Source organism: Pieris napi, chromosome 9 (assembly GCF_905475465.1).
Source record: "Pieris napi chromosome 9, ilPieNapi1.2, whole genome shotgun sequence".
NCBI lineage: Eukaryota > Metazoa > Arthropoda > Insecta > Lepidoptera > Pieridae > Pieris > Pieris napi.
The window spans coordinates 11,238,647-11,262,840 of record NC_062242.1 but is presented as its reverse complement, the minus strand read 5'-3'; the positions used below and the strand labels follow the sequence as shown (position 1 = coordinate 11,262,840).

The 24,194-nt window shown below is 32.9% G+C and overlaps 1 protein-coding gene across 2 annotated transcripts in view; it reads right to left on the bottom strand.

The window, feature by feature from the left end:
- LOC125052349 (sex peptide receptor) overlaps positions 1-24,194 on the bottom strand; it is a 213,629-nt gene that overhangs the window by 32,095 nt on the left and 157,340 nt on the right. For both annotated transcript variants that reach the window (XM_047653138.1, XM_047653139.1), the window contains 2 exons: positions 7,275-7,601; positions 5,090-5,327 (listed from right to left, as the gene is read on the bottom strand). In XM_047653138.1, coding sequence (XP_047509094.1) covers positions 5,090-5,327; positions 7,275-7,516 — 480 coding nt within the window. In that variant the 5' untranslated portion in view covers positions 7,517-7,601. The remainder of the gene's footprint in view (positions 1-5,089; positions 5,328-7,274; positions 7,602-24,194) is intronic.

The window sequence follows — 24,194 nt, the reverse complement described above, 5'->3', positions numbered from 1 at the left end:
AAGGCCAGACCTTCGTTATTTAATAAAAGCTGAAAGTTCTTCTGTGCTCGTCCCCTATACAGGTAAGAACGACAAGGGACTATAGAGTTTGGGTAGTGGTTACTTGGGCAGGTAACAGGTAGTAAAGGTGTATAAAATAGTACCTTAAATTCGTTAAAGTATAAAGCTCAATTTTTTATATTTAATAATTTATAAAGTTATCCCTAATAAGGGATAACTTTAGAAATCTCGTCATCCATTGCCAGACACTTATGACAGTTGCTACCCCCTGCCAGACACCCCTAAACTTTAATAAATTATAATTATACTTTCGTTAGAGTATAAAAGCTAAATTTTATATATGTTACTTGGGGACCTATGAAAAACTGTTACCTCAATAGCCGGATAGTTTTAATGGTTAAAACTGAAACAGTTTTAACTTGTTACATCAAATAAAGTAATTAATTCGCATTAACTGATTGAATTCCTAAATACCAATAATACCACTCATTTATTAAAGGCAGCAAATTTGCTTTTTGCTTTCGCCAATCAGGTTAATTACCACTGACTGCGAATTAATGTGAAATGTCAACAGTGATATGCACCAAAACGAGTTTAGTTTCTATTTTTAGCCATGTTTTGGTTTTAATTAGCTAATTGGGAAATATCTTGAGAATAATTTTAATTTGCTCAAGGAATAACTGAAAAAATTTGTGAATTATATAAATGTAATAATTTCCATAAGGAATGTTTTTTTTAATAATGTGTCTGGTTTACTTGTAAGCCAGTAGTACCAATAAAAGGTTCAACATAATATTTTATACATTATATATTTTATAACATTTCATAATTTTAGGTTTAATCACTAACTTCTAGTTAATTTTTATCCTACCTATATTATATATATATATAATAATAACACGTTTTCTGGTGGATTTTATAAATGTTAAGAGAATGCTTCTACCATAGAATAAAAGAAGGTGTCGTATCATCTTTTACACAAATGTTGGACATTGTAATGGTGCACTGACATTTCCACCATTTGCAAATGCCAATGCACTTTACAAAATTACTGAGCACATATATGGTCCTTGATGAGATGAGATAGGTAAAACGTGTTCACCGACAAGATCCCTGAGCGATGAAGGTTACTTTGAGACTGAAATTTAAGAAAATACTTTTGCCCCTATTTGCACCAAACTATAAGATTTTCTTAAACCGATGCGTAAACTAGTTTAAGAACTTTTAAGGAAAAATACTTTGCATAAACTTTAGTTTCTTCTTAAATCGTAGTTTATCGTATTCTACATTTTATGAGACCGAAAAAGACATGCTTTAAACATCTGATATTTATGTTATGTTAAAAAAAAAATTGTGAATAAACTAAGATATTGAGTATAAGTATATTTATTAGGTAGATGACATCGTTTTTATAATATAATTTCTGTCAAATTTAGGAAACGTTTGAGTCAAGACCAAATGAATGAATCTTTAAGATAAATTTCATTTGCATTTTGTATTGACTTATTTATCAAAATACTTCTTGTCTTAAAAAAAATATTTACTATACTCCGATTTTTAATTCCGTAGAATTCTAACTGATATCATTTTTTGACATGTCAGAGATTACAAACCTTTTTGACCAGCACATTTTTCACTTTAAATTCTGAACATCTGAGTCTATACATACATTTTATTTGTTAGTGAATGTATTCATTTTATTATGAGCGGTGGAATTAGTAGGCAGTAATGCCAGCTAAAGAATAAAATAAAGTTATTCATGTTAATGTAATATATTGTTCGTGATATGGAAATATTTGTTATTGTTGTATTAGGTCACTTGAGTAAGTAATTGCCCTCAATTGGGTCAAATTTGTCCCTGTTTCGTCGGAGAACTTTTTAGTAGCAACATTTATGAAATTTCAGAATTCTACGGAATGAAAAATCAGATTATAGGATATTTCTAAGTATCAGTTGGAGCGATTAGTCGTAATTGTAGACATTTTTGAGAAGATAGATTTAGAGTATGTATAGTGTTGTGAACAATGGTTTATAATGAATGACAAAAAAATGTCTGAATATATACAATAGCAATTCAGCCACAGCCGTCTCCAAACAATCAAAAATGAAACTAAATATGAATAACACAAAATTCGTTTGATCTAAACTAACTTTTTTATGGAATTTTTTATTTGGATTGCTACAACTTTTGAACAATTTTTTTTCTAGTATCACTTTCTGATAGCTTTATCAAAAATCCTTACATATTTTAAAACGAACTCCCTCGACTACCTCTTTTTATCTGTATCAACGCGACACAAAAACTCAGTTTTATTTCTTGTTTTCACAAATAGATTTATGTATATGAAGGAAGGTTTGGGTGTAATTCATTATGGATTTTACTATGTTTAGTACTCTCAATGCCAGATGTTTCGCGAGTACGTTGCGGGCCTTTTAAGAATTGGTATACTCTTTTCTTGAAGAACCCTTATTGAATTGGTTTGAAAATACAAAATGGTTTTATGTAAATTCATTGAAATATTAAAGAGGTCACAAAAATCTTACTAAAATATAGGAAATTCACGCTGGCAATATACTCGTACACGAATAATATACAAATTATATATGTTCGTGCTTACTACTTACATACAGGGAGAATCAAAGGTTTTGTCCTAACCATTAAGCCAATGATACATAACTAGATACACGGCCCTAAAAAGCTAAGCCAATATCAGATACCACAAAATTGATAATAAAAACCTTTTCTATCGGTGACATTCAAGACAATGGGCAAAAACTTAAGTGTTGACTTGAGAGTTAGTATCAGACATTGTTCGAACCTTTATGTCATCGAGTGACCGTAAAAATAAATGACTTTGATTTCCCCGTTTTTTGGGAAAATCTTTTTGTATTTTGCGGCAATATAAGAGAGATAGAGTGACGATATCAGTGTTCTGGGAATTTGAGATAAGAAAAGCTTAGTTACAAAATGACTAGCTGTAATAAAATAGCCTATAATATAATATATTGTTTATACTTTATAATATATATAAGTTTTAAAGAGTAGATTATTATAATAACTAACGGTTTAAAATTGTTAATTAAATAAACATTTTTCTTACAAAATTTGTTGCTGGGCATGCAAAGTTAGCCTGTATTTATTTATTTTACTTTTGGAGCATACTTTAGGTGATGTTTAGTTTGGGTGATGTAAACTAGGAGGGTTTATGATGGCTGGTGATAGAAAAAATTTAAATACAATAATTAATTTTATTCCTTACTGTTAATGTCTGTTTGTCATGTTTTGTGGGTTTAAAGAAAGCTATATTATTATTATAAGTGTGTATGTAATGAGCAGTGTCGGCTTAGTGGCTTCAGTGTGCGACTTTCATCTCTGAGGTCGTAGGTTCGATCCCCGTACACCAATGGACTTTCTTTCTATGTGAAGGAAAACATCGTGAGGAAACTGGCTTGCCTTACCTATTATATTAAAAAATGATTATGAAACAGATACGGAAATCTGAGGCCCAGACCTAAACATTTTGTGGCGCAACTGATTTTTTTTTATCATGTGTGTGATCAAAACAACATTACTTAATAAACTATTAAGGAAGGCTTAATGGATGACAGTATGACTATATGAATAAATAATTAACCTACTCGTATATGAATTCTAATTGTACGCGTATAGACTTGCCAGTATTAGAATTTATGAATAATAAATAGATAAATTGTTATTATTATAAAGGCTGATGAAAAGAATACTTGTTTTATAAAATTTCCATCAAGCTTCGTTGACATGTTTACAAATGGACATAAAGCGTGGAGATAAGCGGTCTGCGGCCGTTAAATCCAGCTCTATCCAGATTTATCCAGATAACAAGCGGCTCGGGGCGGCCCGGGTTAATCATGAAATATTTATTATCTCGCCTTCAAAATTTTCCCGCAAATCCGGCCTGATATTAATTTTATTTGGAAAATGTCATTGGCAGAATTCTACCACAATAACAAGTGCCGACGGGGTTTTGAATTTTCCGAGAATTGAAAGGGAAAAGATGAAAGTATTTCAAATGTTTTAGGATCTTGCACAAGATTTTGGGCTTTGCAATTTGTTATTTACGGCTATAGATCAAAGAGCGAAATTTTTATTTGTTTTAAAAAATAAGTAATCTTGTTTTTATCGAATAAGCAGTCCCGTCATTTAAGCAGGATGGATTTGGTCAAAAAAAGTTACCTTAGAAAACATGGTAGATACTATTTTTTTTTATTTAAAAGACAATCCACACCAATTGACCTAGTCCCATGCTTAGCTGGTAAAGCTTGTGTTATGGGTACTAGGCAACGGATATACATACGTACATATTATAGATAGATATACATTTAAATACATATTTAAACACCCAAGACCCAAGCACAACACCAAATGCTCATCAGATCGATGTTCGTCTCAGCCGGGGATCGAACCCGGGACCCATGGATTCACAGTCAGGGATACTAAAAACTAGACAAATGTGTCGTCAAAGGTAGAGGTATTAAGGTTGTATAATATTGACCATACAGAACGGTTAGCAAAAAGTATTTAAATATCTGAAATTAAAAGCACAACTTATGACATAACTTACAGTTTACTTAAACTGTGGTCAGTAAGAGACTGCCACATCAAGTTGACAGATTAGAGTTTAATTAAATGTTGCCAGATTAACGCCAATTAATTTTAGTATTTGTACTTTATGACTGATGCAAGCAGCACAGTCTTATAGAAAGATGTTTAAAGAAATATCCGATGTTTTATTTCTGTCACAAGTTCACTCTATGGTTGGCCTAAGCATTAGCCATCCAATTTGTTAAATATTGTAACAAACGCTCCGGCTGAATATCTATCAGTCCGCAAGTTAAACGGTGCTGTTTAGTTAAGAGTATCTGCTGTTAATTAAACTGCCTATTAAGCTAGTTAGCTGCGACAAATACACAAGAAAGGAAATAATCAAAGTGCTTAAAAACTAGGTACACACACACATAAAACAATAACTACACATAAAAAAGCAATCTTTGCACAAACGGTCGGCCTCATCACAAACTTTAGGGTAGGAATTTAAGTAATCATACTTACGTCGTTCATATAATTCCAAGCATGGCACGCCTGTACGGGGCTTAGTGGCTTGTAGTGGTTTCCAAATGTGTACATATAGAATAACCATGGAGCCGGGAACAGCATTGTGAACATGTCACACAGGGCCATGGCCATCAGGACTACGTTCGTTGGTGTTCTCATGTGCCGACGAGATAATACTACTACTATTAGTGTATTTGCTACCGTTGTTGTTGCTAATAGGAACGGAGCAATGTACCTGAAAACAATTTTCGTGTTAACGGTCTTGTTTAAACTTTTTTGGTATTTTTGCAGCTTTACAATTATTATATAGATGAATGATGATATTGATGTTAAGTTTTTTTTAATTAATTAATTTAACAGAATAATATATTAAAATCATAATAAATTACATTAGAAAACCGCTGTGGTTTGTATAAATGTCACCATAGGATTGTTGTATAAGTAAGTGATACCGCCGCCTATGGATAGTCATGCTGCTCGCAAGTGCGTTGCCGGCCTTTTATGAATTGGTCATTCCTACTTTGAAGGACTCTAATTCGAATTTGTTCGGTTATAATTCACTGGGTAGCTAATTCTTCAAAGTGGTTGTAAGCGGCAAAAAGTACCTAAAATTACGCTCACTGGAACGCCAGATGTCGGAGAGATTCGAAACTTAAAGCTAAACATTCCTGAGGAATGACAAAGAACATTAACAACCTTACAAATAACCGTTCGGTAGTTACAGTAATTATACAGATTTTCCTTAAGAATACACATAGCCATTTATCGCCCTATTCTATCTAGGCCTTAATAAGTCAAAAAATAAATTTATTTAAAATTTGTCGACACGAAAATTTTCATACAAATTTAGTTTTTGACTTTCTACATATAGGCCTTTAAAAATAATAAAAAGTGAAAAAAATTACAGTAGGATGAAACCCATTAGAAAAGCAGGGGAATATGATCAAAATTAAAGGAAAAATAAATTACGGTCGATCTGAGGTCGGGAAGGGGTAGGGGGGGGGGGGAGTTTTTATGCAGTAACGCCCAGACCCGTCATCCCCATCCCTACTTCTCTATGAAATACGAAAATTTTAGCCCATCTAAAGGCTAAAATTTTTTTTTAAGGTCACTCAGGTATATATAACTTATCTTAAAATAGTAATAAATAGGCATCTAATTATAATTTAAAGAAGATTCATAGAGAAGTAGGGAAGGGGATGACGGGTCTGGGCGTTACTGCATACGATTTTTTGCATTTTCTGAGAAGATTTACTATGGTAATATATATATATTTTTTTTTACCATAGGAAAGTAGAGATTTCAACGAACTGAAAGCACACCAACTTTTTGAAAAAAGCTGAAATTTTGACGTCAGAATTTTCGATTGAAAATTAGGGTGTTTTTTCGATATTAATTCAAAATAAGGTGAAAAAATAAACATTTTTCATCAAATAAATTACAGTATATTTGGGACATAATAAGGTAAGTTTTCACCAAATTTCGTTTAAAAAAATAAATTTTTGTAAAAGATTGAAATAAAAAACCAAAAAGTTGGTTTTTTGAATTTTTCACATAAATTTTGAGGTTATGTGAATAATATGTGAATACAAAAGTTGTAGATCTTTTTATGACCTACAACTTTGCCATTTAGTTTTCTTCGATAGGACTTTTAGTTTTGCCGGAAATCGAGATAAACCGTTTTTTACCCTTAAAACTCCCCCCCCCCCATACCCCTTCCAGACCTCAGATCGACCGTAATTTATTTTTCCTTTCATTTTGATCATATTCTCCTGCTTTTCTAATGGGTTTCATCCTACTGTAATTTTTTTTGGTTTCAAAAATTATCGGCACTGGTCTAATACTGTTAAGGCATCTAACCCCCGAGACTTTTGACGCTAAAGATTTGTGGTTCTTTTCTGTCATTGATATCCCATATTTTCCATACATTTCCAATTAAAAATATAATTAATTTTTCAAATAAAATTTCCATTCTTACAAAAGCAAAAATGTATTATTTTCGAAATATATTATTTATTTAATTTGATTAAATGTTAACATTCTTCGACGAACATTGTTAAGTTCTTCATGGGATTTTATTATCTATGACATAAACCTGTCATCACATCAGAATCCGATATAACCTTTTCTTGTATCTGTCCTAACATGACAAAGCAATAGTACAAGTATTCAAATGACTTACCCGTACATAGGCTCCGCATAGTTAACAGGAAATTGGCAGGTAACGTTCAGGTATACGTGTGAATAGTTTGATGAGCAATAGTCGTCCGTCGAGAAATTCGACTCAGGATATTCTAAATCCAATGTTTGATTGTCGTAAAAATTATAATTTGACTTGTCATCAAAATCCGCGCCATCTTCGATTCTGTAATTCGAGCGGGAGTTGTTCAAATAATATTCGGTCCATCCCTTCTCGTGCGCCATTTTGTTTTATCTATGGTTATCTCACACTGGATAATGACATATTTATATTGACAGATGGCATCAGGTTATTGGTGTGTCATGTAATCTGTGGACAAAATAAATGATTTATACCTTTGTTATAATGGATAACGTATTATATGTCAAGTGTAAAGGATTGCTCGAATTTAACAGGTGTACAATTTGCCTTGTTAACGTCGGAATATTAATAGCGGGCCTTTCATTAGTTATACGGGTCTATGTGAAAATTGAGGAGGCTAGTTAGCGCCCTTATAGCGCTGTCAAAGGTAACTTCAGTAGTGTATAAAGGTGTAATATGGTTATAAAGCTCTTTGTCGGTGCTCTATTGATATTGGGTCGAGTACTATTACTATAACGAAGATACGCTCACCGTTTATACAAATAAGCCGGTTAGTTAGGAGAGATATTTAATCTAAAGATTAGATCAAAAATTACCCTCTTTATAGCCGCAATATAAAAGCTTTAATTTTTTTGTGACGTATAAATTTATTGAACATTGAAATATTTCATAAATTTAACTATAAATAGATAAATAACGCAAACTTAAAATAAATTTCGAGTACTTTACTGCAGTCGTGGTCAACTAGTGATTTAAAGTAGTTTTATTAATTTTCCACGATATCTGCGATTGCGACTATTCAACATCATATACCGGGCTGAGATTTGATATGAATGCAAAATAAATTTGCATGAACGAATGAACGAAAAAGAATCGTTTAAAGCATTTTTTATTTTTTATCGCCAATATTCTTTCTGATAACTGTCATGTCAACAACCATAACCTGCCATATTCTGTCATATTCTGTGCTCAGTGCACAGAACATTATTGTGACAATACATGTTGTTTCTTGTACATACAGTCGACTCTCGATAAATTGAAACTCAAGGGACCAGAGATAAATTTCAAATTATCAAGAGTTTAAAATAACAAGTGTTTGAATAACCACGAGGGGGAGGGGCGACTGAACGAAATAAGAATTTGATCAAAATTTGTTACTTATTATTTCTATATTCTTATTATGTATTAACAATTATTCACAAATTCAAAGAAGACTGGAATGCGAACTTATTCATACCTCATTTATGTAAACAAACGACAGGAATGTGCATGATAAACGCTTCAAATTATAGAGAGTAGGGAAGACCGGATTTCAAATTATCGCATGTTGGCGAGCAAGATAATACTTTTTCAACTTCAAATTACCAAATTTTTTTTCAAATTATCGAAAGATTCAAATTAACGAGTGTCAAATTATCGAGAGTCGACTGTATTAGTACCAAATATCTAGCATTTAAAATTGACAACTCTTACTGGATTTTATTTTGTAACTTTGTTGATCTAAAAATAACATCTCAAATAACAAATTGTATGGGGATTTTCTCATCTCAAATAACAATTGGAGGAGGCCTATACTCAATAAGAGGTCCTTGAAAAAACCGAATATATATATATATATATATATATATGATGTGTGTATATGTATATATGTATGTATTTTGTGTGTGTGTGTATATTTTGTAACTTTTTGTAAATTTTATTTTGTAAATTTTTCAAGGAATAAATGAGGCTTAATTATTATTATTATTATTATTATGGGGATTTTCACCTTTAAATGGGGTACAAAATTAATCGAAGCTCGCCATTTTCCTGTCTCTTAGTATACAAGTCTATGTCAATTGGGTGGTCTTGTAATAGGCAAGAGGAACCAGCAAACAGCGTGTTTCAACAGCTAAGTGGTTAAGTAAATTTCTGACAAGCACTAAAGACAGAATTTAATTTACTCCCGACAATGCTTTGTTTCAAGTTGATTCAGTGCGGAGTTAAGTTTGGATTAAAACAAGTTGAGAAGACAAAGGATGAGCTATTATCAATGTAGTTTTATTTAAACTATTTGAATCGCAATTTAAAAAAAATACTATAGCACTGGATCGTAATAAGAACAATTTTTTTCAGAGCCTATTTATTTTTAAAAGGTTTAAAAGGCGTTTTACTTTTTCCCGCCTATTTATAAATAAATAACTTGTCTCTGTTCATCACACAGAGACGACAGAAAGAGACGAAATAGAACTTAAAAGAGTGCAATTACCTTAATTAAGTATTTATGAATGTATCATATTACAGATAATATCAATATTTTAGATAATTATTAAAGAATAATAAGGTATTTTGAGAGTCTTCACTTCTTTTGATTCACATATTCTCTGAAGTATTTCCGAACCTACTTAAGAGAAAGAAATACTCAAGAAAAGATTGTACCAATTCTTAAAAGGCCGGCAACGCAAGCCTTCTGTCAACGTGAGTGTCCATGGGTTTAACAATTAACATTAGATGAGCCTTCTGTCCGTTTGCCTCCTGTTCTATAAAAAACCTGCTACCTTCGCTCACTTTTACGTCACGGCACGTTATTAATATACTCGTATCGAAATCAACCCGCATTAGAGCCAAAATAACCGACCGCCAGTGTGTCTAGTACCTAATAAAGAACATAACATCTTTATATAATACTTGATTTGATATCATACAATATATATTGAAAATTGTTCACGCTAGACTACCTGAGCGTTATCTAAATTAATGAAATTTTATTTAAATTTACAGTATATCTTTATTACTAATCAAATAAACAGTACAATTTTCTTAACCTATATAGTTATAATAAAAATAATAAAACAAATTTAAAAAGTTTGGTAATTTTATTACAAATTAATTTATTTAATTTACTGTATTAAAAGAATAATGATTATCAATTATGACCAATTAGATTGAAAACAGTTTATAAAACGTTAATTTCCCTCGTGTTACAAGAACATTAATACTGAACGCAAATTAATTAACCTCATTTCTAACTTTTATGTTTTCCGTCATAAATTCTTTTAATTAAAACCACTGATTTAATAGTAATTGAAACTATTTTTTTTTTTTTTTTATCTTTATTCAAGTAGGTAACCAAGTACACTTTTGAATAGTCAAGTTAAATTAATCGTAAATTTACATTTACTACCAGTTCGCAAGTCAAGGGCGTAGAGCGGGTAAGAAGAACTGGCAAGAAACTTTCCGCCACTCTTTTTAATCGCCAAGTATTGTCATACAAATTGTTTGAACTGGAGCAATTCAATCCCAAGGATTAGGATCATTTAAGTAGTCCTCAAATTTATAAAAAGCTTTGTTGATTAATTTTCGTTTAACGAGGACTTTGAATTTATTTGGTGATAATTCTCTAATTGCGCTTGGGAGTTTGTTGTAAAAACGAATACAATTTCCATATAAGGAGTGGTTTATCTTTTGGAGCCTGGTTGGTCGTACACTCAAATTAGTTCTATTTCGCGTATTATACTGGTGAAAGTCACCATTTGTTTTAAAATCGTTTATATTTTTTTGGACATACAACAAGGCTTCAAGAATATATTGACCAGATAGTGTCATAATATTTAATTCCTTAAACTTATTCCGTACCGACTCCCTCGGAGAAACACAACAAATACCCCGAACAGCCCGCTTCTGCAGCACAAATATGGATTGAACCTCTGCAGCAGCACCCCACAATAAAATGCCGTACGACATAACGCTATGAAAGTAGCTATGATACACAATTTTAGCCGTGTCCTCATCAGTAAACTGTCGGATTTTCTTTACTGCATATGCTGCAGAGCTCAGCCTATTCAAAAGAGTCTCTATGTGTGGGCCCCATTGGAGTTTACTATCTATTGTTATGCCTAGAAAAACAGTTTTGTCAACAAAGTTTAGTTCACTGTCCTTAATTTTCAGGTTACCAATATCTCGCTTTACGCTAGTAGTTGTAAATCTAATACATTTTGTTTTATTCTCATTAAGCAATAAGTTATTTACATTAAACCAGTTAACTATACGAGAGATAGAATTGTTTACATCGTCCAATAATACGTTATTCCTATTCACTTTAAATAGAAGTGAAGTGTCATCAGCAAACAATACCATCTCATGAACTTCGTTGACAAAGAATGGGAGGTCATTTATGTAAATCAGAAATAAGAAAGGCCCGAGAATCGATCCTTGGGGGACGCCCATTGATACCTGCGAACCCGGAGAGGTGACTCCATTGACATGAACTCTTTGGATCCTTCCCTTTAAATATGAATAATATTTGTTTTGTTCAATGTGTTTTCAAGTGCTAAGTATATAATGTATAAGATCTTTACGTCGGGCACTGGGGCTTTGTGGCCGGCCAGTCAGTAGTGAGACTGTTCGACGATATTCCCTTTACATTGGAAGCACGACATCCTTACGCCACAGAAACTTGAATATCATATCTAAATTAATTGAAGTTCGTTTGACTAGCTAAAACTCGAGGGTAGACCGATTGGGCTAATTTGATCTTAAATTATTTGTAGAAGTTCAGGGAAGGTTTAAACAGTATAATATATAATAATAAAATTAATAAAACATAACGAAGATCAATTTGTAAATGTCGTTGAGGTTATTGACTGTTACTGCCGGAGTATATCTTCAGGATTAAAAGATATTGTAGGACTATTATCATTTATCAGCCAAAAGATGTATGTAAAAATATATTTTTAGATTTTTAAAGATCTACTAAGCATTCTGTTTTAAATTGTAGATAGATAATAAAACAGTTAATTTACATGATAAATATTGAACAAAAGAACTTATTTATTTACTACTAGAACTTTTATTAATTTCCAAAAGGGTGGTTTTACTGCTAAGAGCAGTTTTTTCCAGACATCACAAATGGCTTAAAAGGTATTTTTTATAGTTCAGGGCATGAACGGACAAGAGGCTCACTTGCACGTAAACACTTACACTGCCAGATAGCTCGCAAATACGTTGCCGGCTTATAAAGAATCGGTACCATCTTTTCTTCGACTTGAATTCCTGCGGGTTCCATATAATGGTGATGCGTATATATATATATATCTATATATTTTACACATTACAATCAACAGCTAGTTACACATAGTGGTGGTGCGCGGCAAAAAAATTAAAATAAAATATCCCAACTTTTTGTTATTAAAAAAAAAATACACATTCACGTAAGGAAATAACACTATGTATTACAATACATGAAATTGAATATCAATCTCCCCAATAGGTTATATCTGGTTTTGATACCCAACGAAGCAGTATTTAAATCGAGAAATATATTTTTCATATAGGGATACAGCGATATTACAATAAGCAATTTCAAAGAATACATATTCTATACAAGAAATCTGATTTAAACATCAGAAGCGCTAGAAAATGCATTTATTCTGATCCTTGAGCACACTTGAAGTGCGATAAAACTAATATTTTATTCAGGTTTTAAAGTTCCCGCCAAGAGAAAGCCGAGTGTAAATTTAATAAAAGGTTTCTTTAGTGTAAGAGATGCTACAAAATATGTTAAAAGTTTCAAATTCCACAAGGAATACATCTACACTGGCATGATGTTGTTTAAAAATAACTCTTATTAAGATAAAACAGAATTCATTCTAATCTTTCCATCTTTATATATATAATTCTTCTGTGAGTGTGTATGTCACTGAACTTCTCTCAAACGACTGGACCGATTTTGATGAAATTTTTTGTGTGTGTTCAAGGGGATCTGGGAATGGTTTAGATTCACAAATCAGCCCGCCAGATGGCGCTGCAGTCGGTACTTTCATACTTTGCTTTACTAATTGCTTGAAATATCATGCAGGACAACGTCTGTAGGGTCCACTAGTATGTATATAAAAATGAATTTCTGTTCGTTTGTCTCGCTAAAACTCGAGAATGGCTGGACCGATTTGGCTAATTATGATCTTGAAATATTTGTGGAAGGGAAAGTTTAAAGGGTGGGAAACATAAATAATAAATAAAAAACGACAGTTGAATTTTCTTATAAAAACTGTTCCTAGCTGGGAAATATAATGATGTTTTTAGAAATAAAAAAATGTCACTTGGTTGTCATATATGTCATATATACTTGGTGGTCCAATTTTATTGGTCTTTTTAAAAATATTATTAAGTTTTGACATAACTATATTATGTAGGTGAAATTGGACACGTAATCTAGTAATATATATAAATTCTTTTGTGCGCGTGTTTGTAATTTATCTCCTAACCGGCTGGATGAAATTTATGAACAAAGTGGATTCGAGAATAATTTAGATTAGACTAGATATTATTGTATTTAATACGTATGTACGGGACATCTGTCGGGTCCGGTTGTAATATATAAAATGAGTTTAATACTTGGTAAATGCATCAATTAATAATTAAACCGTATTATGATTTGACATTTAATTAAATTAAATTGTTTTCGAAATATAGGTATTATAATAAACGTTAATGCATCAAATATATATCAAAATTGAGCGGCTCTATCACACCAATTCACAATTTAAACTCAACGAAACGTCTTCGGTTTCCAAATGCAAAACCATTTTCAATTATTTCCCATTTGGTCAGCTCTTACACTATCAATCTACAACCCTTTCTGAAACATTCATAACATGCAAATGCCTTGCAATTGAAAGTTACGTCACAGCACAATATTTTTATTAAAAGTATTACTAGCTTAATGTACACTCGCGTATATTTTTATTTTATTAATAATAAAAAGATGACTGATTATTTTGAATTTTCTGCCAAAGTCACATAATTTCTTAAACTTTCAATTATAAGTAGTGAGATTTCTGAGGAACTATTGTTCTTTGTATGTTTACTGCCTTGCGATTCTATAACTCACTTTTCGAACTCTTACAGCGGTTTTCACAGCGGCGGTCGCACTCAAATCAGTCGTGAAGCAGTCATTTTACGATTTGGCATTCTGATAAGTTTGTAGTTTTTTGTTTACTTAATATTATTTGTGAGATTTTGAAGAGTAAGTTACAGAATCGCAAGGCTGAAATCAAATATTATTGAATATCTCGCACATCTTGCCAAAATACATAAATCCACACTGTCAAGTAAGTTTTGTTTATAAAAATAAGCGAATTTTATGACATCATAGTCCGAACTTATATAGTAAACAAACTGCCATAAAAATGGCCAAATTATATCGATTAGTTGAAATTAAAAAAATACCAAAAATTTTATATTTGAAAACTGTCGTACAAATCTCTAACGGTAAACAACTAATCGTACGTGCTAGGAATGTTTTAGTGTTTTAGTGCTTAATTGATTATTGTTTTATGTAATTTTATTAAAATAAATTATTTTTGAATAGGAAAGTTAATCTTGCTAAAAACCATGAAATCCACGCGGGCTATTTTTGTCTAGAATAAAGAATTGAACGATCAGTGTTGGCCTAGTGGCTTTAGCGTGCGACTCTCATCGCTGAGGTCGTAGGTTCGACCCCCGGCTGTGCACCAATGGACTTGTTGTCTACGTGCGCATTTAACATTTGCACGAACGGTGAAGGAAAACATTGTAAGGAAACCAGCTTGCCTTAGACCGAAAACATCGACGGCTTGTCACGCACATGAGGCTGATCACCTACTTGCCTGTTAGATTAACAAATGATCATGAAACAAATACAGACTTCTGAGGCCCAGACCTAAAAAAAAGGTTGTAGCGCCACTGAATTAACACTTACTTGGATTTTATTACTTATTTTGTTAATATTAGAATAAGACAAAAGGACAAAACCATTTGAATTAGTGAATTAGTGTTAGTGCACGTCAGTACTAAATACACAGTGAGTGTAAGAAAAAAAAAAACACAAGAAAAGAGTGTCTTCCCCTTAATAGAGACTGTAAGTAGTGTTATTGGACACTTTCTTATGTAAACATCCTTATTAGTAAATTAGGTTAGACTTAAATTACTTATTAGTCTTAAGTTAGGCTAGATTGTAATGATCCATGATGTCTTAGTAAAGACACATTGTACATATATAAAAAAATAAAAAAATTAGAATAAGAAATAAATACTCCATAATTAAAACTAATTTAAAACGAACTGTAATAAAATTCCGTTATGTATTTATAAAAAGGGAAATTTTAGAAGGGCCATAAGGGGGTGAAATAAAGGCTGCTATAACTATAATAGCAAACAAGCTACTACTTGACACTAAATAAGTTTTCGTTCCTTGTTATATTATTTTAAAGCTAAAAGATAAAACTTACCATATGTCTATCAAATTATGATTATCTAATATTTAAAATGAATTCAAATTCTTTGGTTATTAAAATTATATATTAAGCTGGAATTATGCATTTTAAAAATTCCATCTCACAGCTCTTCATTTGTTTGTTTAGGATATCCGCCATAAAGTTGTGGATACGATACGATGATTCCATACGATTTGCTACCTATAAAACGTCTATTAAAAGTCTCTAAATAAACACATCTTAACCATATCCCATCCTACTCAATGTGTTTATAAATCTTATAAACATCAAATAGACTTGGAGGAAAAATTTACACTTTAAAATTTCTTATGCCGAAGTCATAAAAATCCTCTTCCATTTTAACCTATTTTTGCGTATAAAATTTGTTTCGCAGGAGCTGTTAAAAGTTATGAAGTTGAATAAGTGAGATGAATGACTGTTATTAGAGAAGTTTTTAATCTTTAGAAAGTTACAGTTAAATACTGCACTAGCTGTTAACTGTGACTTCTGCCCTGCGATTCTGTAACTCACTCACTCACTCTCTAATAAAAAATAAACTACAAGCTCCCACCATTTCAGAATGCCAAATCATAAAATGACTGCTTCACGACTGATTTGAGAGCGACCGCCGATGCGAAAACCGCTGTGTGAGTTCGAAAAATGAGTTACAGAATCGCAGGGTTGGTATTGTACGGTTAAAACTGTTTCATGTTCATCTCCGTAGCTGGTGATCTGGTCTAGTATAATGCCTTCAGCCGTTGCTAGACAAATCGATTGTAAGAAAAGGCTTCAAAAGACTTTAGTGTTATTTTATATATCCTTTCATATTATACAGTTAAGTCGTAAGCCGTTCGCAGCTATCTAAAAACTATCATACGAAAACCATGCCATAACAACATGTCATTCGAGATTCTATCATCTGCATTTACAGATTTAATTATCTATGTGGGCGCACTTCGAAATTTAAATTAAATTAAATTTTATTCGAAAGTAGTGTTAATTTAATTTCAAATTCAGTCATTCGTTTTTAGATAGTGTTTTGTTTTTGTGATAGTTGATGTGGTGAAGCTATTTCAACAACCAAGAGTGGTCGCTTTTCATTGCACGACAACGCGCAAGTTCACACTGCACTACAAACAGTTACAAGACTTAGAGCTAGAAGCTCTCCACCCCTACGTGCTCACCGGATATAGCCCCAAAAAATTAACTTTTTTTTAAAATGTAGATTTATTTTAACTTAACACCCGTCCGACAGACTTCTACAGTAAAGGGATAAAAAAACCTGTCATCAAAATGGGAACATTGTATAGATATTTTGGGCTAGTAGTTTGATTAACTGAAATAAAAAACACTAAACATATTTTTATTTTTTTATACAAATGTCTAATTTAAAGGTAAAGTATAGTTAGATTTTTGAATGTAAGTTTATTGAAATAATATATATACAAATGTATAATAAATAATTAACACATACTACTTGGCTTTTTACACTTTATATTGTTAATAGTAGAATAAGAATTAAAAACTGCATAATTAAAACTCATTTACGAACTTAAATAGAATTTCATATTATTATAGCGTGCATGCTTAGGTGTAATTATGTTAATTTATGAGTAAAATTGTTTGCTCATTATATTTTCTAAGTACAAAGCATGCAAGTAATAAAGCCTTAATGCCTTAACGCTGGTTTTTTATTTTATAGATCTTGACTTGAAAAGAAGTCCACTTATTAATAAGAAACTACTGCTAGTTCTACCACTACTATGACGAAATTTTCTGTCTAATGTATGGACAATAGTTTTGCCCAACCACCAGGGACTTTATGAGATTTGTCATAAAATATAGACTGAGACATTCTACGCCTTTTGTCAAAATCTTGGTAGCTCATGATGAAAAACAATGTATTTAACGTCATTTGGCTATGTTGTCAAGTTTACTTTAAGTTTGTCAAAGTCCAATACGTTTTTGACATCTCTCACTTAGGGCAGACGAGCTGGGTCGCCCAAAGTGGGCAGTCATCGCAACCCATAGCCATAAGTGAGTGCGTTGCCAGCCTTTGAGAGAGTAGTGTGCTCTTTCTAAACAATTGGAGGTCGTATCTCCCAGGAAAGACCCCCAGTCAATTCCACAGTTCGCTTAAGAAAATGTGTGTGTGTGTGAGACTTCCAGGAGTCGATTCCACAGTTCCAACCATCAAGGTCATGCAGATGAAGTTTTCAGTTAATACGCCCAATGACAAGGCTTAGAGGTTGTAGCACCACTGACCAGCTACAACCATTATAAGCCATGAACTCCTTGATTGATTCTGTTTCTTGCAAATAAACTGCTAATTCTAAATTTAAGCTAAATGCCGGTGGTTTTGTGATAGAAATGTAAATAAAATATTCTAAATATGCAATTCATGGCAAGAGAATTTCAGCGGCCATGTTGACTTTCGCGGGCGAAATGCAGAGTCAGAAGCAATCAATCTTGAAACTTGAGCAAAATAAATCGTTCTACGAGAATTGTTATGCTGTTAACGGTATTAGTATTTGTTTATGTATTATGTAAATACAATTTTTTGTATGTGTTACGATTTGTATATTGTAGTTTTTAGGATATATAATTTATACACAGAATTTTGAAATCTAAACCGATTCCGTAGTGTTCAATGCAAAACTACTTCTTAATACGTAATTACGTAATAACTAAAATGTTAAATTGATCATGTTTCAGAAACTACATTTTTTTTTAAATTCATATTTTTGACATATGAATAAAAGTCAATAAAAAAATTATATCCCATTAAATTTTTTTTAAAATAATTAAATTAGAAGTGCACCGTTCTTAATTATTTTAAAGAACAGGAGAGAAACGGGCACGAAGATCATAAGTCAAACCTCCACCTAAGAACACTCACAATGCCAGAAGGCTCGCTAGTGCATTTCCAGCCTTTTCAGAACGAGAAGAAGAGGTACGTCTTTTCTTTATAGGGCATTAACCTTTTCTTTCATACCTCTACCAAAAATGCCTTAAGCAATGCTCAGATGTGCAAAGACGGACTTCCGGGGGATTCATATTACAGTACGTATAATTACCATTAACATAGTAATGGACGCTTCTATACGGCTGTTAGATTATAAAAAACTAGTGGACCCGACAGACGTTGTCCTGCATGATATTTCAAGCGATTAGTAAAGCAAAGTATGAAAGTACCGACTGCAGCGCCATCTGGCGGGCTGATTTGTGAATCTAAACCATTCCCAGATCCCCTTGAACACACACAAAAAATTTCATCAAAATCGGTCCAGTCGTTTGAGAGAAGTTCAGTGACATACACACTCACAGAAGAATTATATATAATATAAAGATGTTCCAATATCCCATAAGTGAAGTGTCAAATAAAATGTCACGCTGAAAGAAGGTTTTATAATTGTGTTACCCGTGAAAGTGCAGGAAATTCTATTACTTCGTTAAGCTTCCCTGAAGCCTGATTAATGCAATCAACTTGAGAGGTTATTTTTGTCTTTGGCCTTAGGATATTTATAACGGTTATCTGTGACGTAATTCTTCAGGGATCTAGTTTTCTAATCGACTTAAAACAGAGGGGCTTTGATCATTTACTAAAGGGTTATTTGTAGAGCAATGTTGGCCTAGCGGCTTCAGCGTGCGCCTCACATCCCTGAGGTCGTAGGTTCGATCTCCGGCTGTGCGCCAATGAACATTCTGTGTAAGTGCGTATTTAGAATTCACTCGCACGGTGAAGGAATCATCGTGAGGAAACCGGCGTGCCTTGGGCCCAAAATCTCGACGGCGTGTGTCAGGTACATGATGCTGATCACCTACTTGCCTATATGACAAATGATCATGAAACAGATTCAGAAATCTGAGGTCCTAAAAGTGTTTGAGCGCCACTGATTTTTTAAGGAAAATTTGTGAGTGAAGTTTACTCTAACGTCTATTCTTAGTAAGGGCAATTTAAACTTCCTGTATTATGTGTTAAAATTACATCGTTGAAAAAAAGAGATATTATTATTTTATTAGCTTGAGAATAATTTCGCTCTGGCGTCCTGGAAAGAAGTTTACTAGTGAGGTCTAGTAAATTAAATTATCTGGTTTTATTATGCATCTTGGAGTCTTGTCTGCAATCATGCGCATAATGTTATTATGTTCCCATTAATTAGTTTCTATTATTTGTTGTTTTCAAATCTTGACAATGAATAATGTTATTTTTAATGCCGTAAAAGTTTTGCGGGCAGTAAATGAAATGAACAAACCAAACAACAGACCACATGCCACGCACTAGTGAGTGAACATGCTTGTAATAAAAAATCAGAAAACAGGTTTAAATTGTTACTGAATTTTATGTTCATCATATTCCACATACACACACACACTCAGATACAACCATACAACTTTATTTCTACCAACTTGTTGACTGTTTTGTTTTGTTTTTTTTCCTTATTTAAAACGTTAAATTTGTTTGCCTACCCATATAGTATGTATGTACTTTTTATTACTTTATTTATTTATTTATTATATATATATATTTACCATTATGGGCCAATTACAAATCTTCACATATAGTTTTTTTACCACTCATTATAACTTTGTTGTGGAATGGAAGCCTGGTTATCCATATCACAGGTTCTTGCCTAGTTTGGAAACCAGTTTCCCAATACCTTCTCAACTGCAATCTTATTGTTTGTTGCAAATGTTATATGGAAGAAAATAAATTATTAAAAAATTAAAATTAAATTATTATTCTAATGTCGAAAGAAGTGTAAATAAATAAAATATCTGCCACATGCCCCGGTGATTTCTTCATACAGCGTGGATTTTTATTAGTGGAATTGGAATCTATTTTCTGTATGTAATAAATCTCATATTATCTAATCAAGTGAACATTGTGGCGGTTACAAATGGCGGGTCACAGGGTCTCCGAGTGTGCCATTCATCTTCACACCCGAACTGAGAGTGAGATTTCCTCTTTATGTTCATTTATGTGATTTACTAAGAAAATTTGTTAAAATTTCGGCCATAATTTTCACGACGAACTATATATTCGTTAAGTAAACTTACCTTATGACAACGAAAGTATTGCGCCGTTTTATTTTAAAAAAATACCAATGCTATATGCAATAAAAAACATATATATATATCGGTACATTTATGAACGTCAACAAACTCTTTGCTTCAATCAACAAATTTTTTATTTTACATACAATATATGTAAGGAGCTGCCACCATTTTACCATGCTTTGTATGTAACAATAAACTATAATAAAGAGTAAATAAATAATGAACAAACAAACGGTAAGCCTCTATTGGCATGGTGAAATACGAACACACACTTATGTTACTGTGGCATTATTATATATAGTAAGGTAAGAATAATCTAATATATAAAATTCTCGCGTCACAATGTTCGTTCCCATACTCCTCCGAAACGGCTCGACCGATTCTTAAAAAATTCTTTATGCATTTTCAGTTAGTCTGAGAATCGGCTACTATCTATCTTTCAAACCCCTAAGTGAGGGGTGAGTTAGGAGTGTTTTTATTTTTTAAGATATAACATACAAAAATACATACAACCCCTTTTCACCCCTCTACGATCAACCCGTATTATTTATTATTTTAGAAAGTAATTTTTATTGAACTGAAAAAACGTTTCCTAGAAATAATATACATGGCAATACAACGATTGTCGGGTCAGCTAGTTAATAAACGATACCAAGTCCGACTAGTTATCACCAGTCGTACGTTCACGAATACGACACTTGGCAATTGGTGATTGTAATCAAATGTTTACTGTATAAATACGATTTATTGTTTTATGGTTTTTATTCAAAATTTTCCATAATATCAAATAGCCTATTAAAACTGACATAAATTGTTATATCCAATCATCATATAAATTTAATTTATGCTCTGTTAACATAAAACTCTAGAAGAAACCCAGATTTATTAGGGTCGCCAAATTGTTAAATTTTTAATATTTTCTGCTCTCCAAGGACCTATTTCTCCAGTTATGGTTAATCACCACAACACAGCTGTTGGGATATTAAAAGTTTTAATTAAGCCGCTGAGACGTGTCGTAAATGACACTTTATGTTATACATTATTATAAAGTTAATAGCTCAAACGACGTTGAATTCGAATGATGATAATAAATCTTGAATGCATAATTTTGTTTAAAAACTTAAATGGTCCTTGCTAAACTTAATCTTATTTTTAATCAACTTCTTGCTGAACTAAATCTTATTTTTAACCAATTCTGAAGGCACCGCCGGAGCCAACGTAGATCTGGCACCGAGTTACCATCATCATCACCACCGGAGCCAACACTTCGTAGATCTGGTCGCATCCGTAAAACACCAGCCCTGCGATTCTGTAACTCACTTTTTGAACTCACATAGCGGTTTTCGCATCGGCGGTCGCTCTCAAACCAGTCGTGAAGCAGTTTTAAAAAGGTGGGAGCTTGTAGTTTATTGTTTAACAGAATGCCAAATCATAAAATGACTGCTACACGACTGGTTTGAGAGCGACCGCCGATGCGAAAACCGCTGTGTGAGTTCGAAAAGTGAGTTACAGAATGGCAGGGCAGAATTTTTTAAAGATTATATTTTAAAATAGTGCGGGAGAATGATGTAAACTTCTTACTTGAAACTATCAGCTCAAACTGATGTCATTGTCAATCTGTTTTGTTAGTGTCTTTGTCAATGTATCAAATGTAACCAAAACAAATTTTCCTGTTAATTTTAGCTTATTAAAACCTTATATTCATTAAAGCTTGTGATCAATTCGATGTGTTTTCTATTAATTTACAAATATTACTTAAAGTACGAGAGTGTATGCCGGTATCATTCTAATACACAAACACCAACGTCGTATAAATAAGTAGCTTTGCAGTGACAGTAATCTACTCAGAAAGTTACATAATCAAAGCCTTGACACGAAAGAAAATATGTGCCTGATACGCGATATCAATGAGTGAAAGGGTTGTGATTCAGAAGTTATGACTTCCAAATGTCAAATACCTTTTTGACATAAGGGTCCTACTTAGCGCATGAGCAGTAAATCACACACTCTGTTATGCCTATGGTATTTTCCTTCACCATTGGAGTATTAAAACCCATTCTTCCATAGCTGGGCTTTGAACGCACTACGCTAAGACTGACAAGGCCAATCTATCACTACTACTCCTTAAGGAATTACCTAATTTCAACGTGGTCAGGGGAATACTCCCTGGTACATTTGTAATGGCGACCTCCATCGGGACCTTAATGTGGAGTACGTCGCCAGAATAATTAAAAAGATTGCTGGAGCCCACGAACAAAGGCTCCACTATCACGTGAATGTCGAGACTATTCAACTTTTTGACACCACGTGCCTAGAGGATTGAAAAAGGTGAAACCATTTGAATCACTGAATTACTGTTAGTGAAAAAAAGAAGTAGTATTATTGGACCCTTTCTCATGTTAAATATTCTTATTATTAAATTAGGCTTAAATTACTTATAAGTCTTACGTTAGATCGTAATTTTTCAATAAAGTCTCAGTGACGAGACAATTTATAGAAAATAAAAAAAAAGAATTATTACCAAATAAAGGGTTTTTCAACAAGAACTTTGTTTTCTAAAACAAAATAAAACAAAGAATTTAGAGGAAAATGAATAAAATTTTTATTGTATTACAAAGAGAAAAGTTTGGCAATTATGAATGAAAAATGATATCTGGCAAATGTCCACCACGACCACGCTGACAGATGTTGATTCTTTCATCAAAATTTTTAATCACTTTTTGGCAAAATGGAGGGTCTATTTCGTTAATGACATCACGGATTTTGAGTTTTAAGGCTGCAATCGATTCGATTGGCTCCGTATAGACTCTGTCTTTAACATAGCCCCACAAAAAATAATCCAGTGGTGTTAAATCACACGATCTGGCTGGCCACTTAACAGCTGAATTTCGCGAAATTATGCGCTCGGGAAATTTGGTTTGCAATAAATTGATCGTTTCATTGGCTGTGTGACATGTGGCACCGTCCTGTTGAAACCACATTTCAGTGATATCCATGTCATCAATAATAGGCCAAAATTTAGTGGTTAACATCTCGCGATACCGTGATCCATTGACTGTTACCGCATTTCCAGCCTCATCTTCGAAAAAAAACGGCCCAATCACGCCTCCAGACCACATAGTGCACCACACAGTAACACGTTGAGTATGCAAAGCCTTCTCAATAATTGCTTTAGGATTTTCAGAAGCCCAAATGCGACAATTTTGCTTGTTGACGTACCCTGACAAATGAAAATGGGCTTCGTCTGAAAAAATGATTTTTTCAGAAAAACCAGCAGGTTGTTCCTGAATGAACTGAGCGAATCTGCGGCGATTTGAATGGTCGATCAGCTTTAATTCCTGCACCAGTTGAATCTTGTAAGGCTTCAAAGCCAAATCTTTTCGCAAAATTCGCCATGTTGTGCTTTTGGATAACCCCAATTGTTGAGAACGTCGTGAAATTGACAAATTTTGATCTTCTTCAACACTGTGGCTCACGGCGGCGATGTTTTCTGTTGAACGACCCGGTCGAACACGTGTTGGTGTTGGCA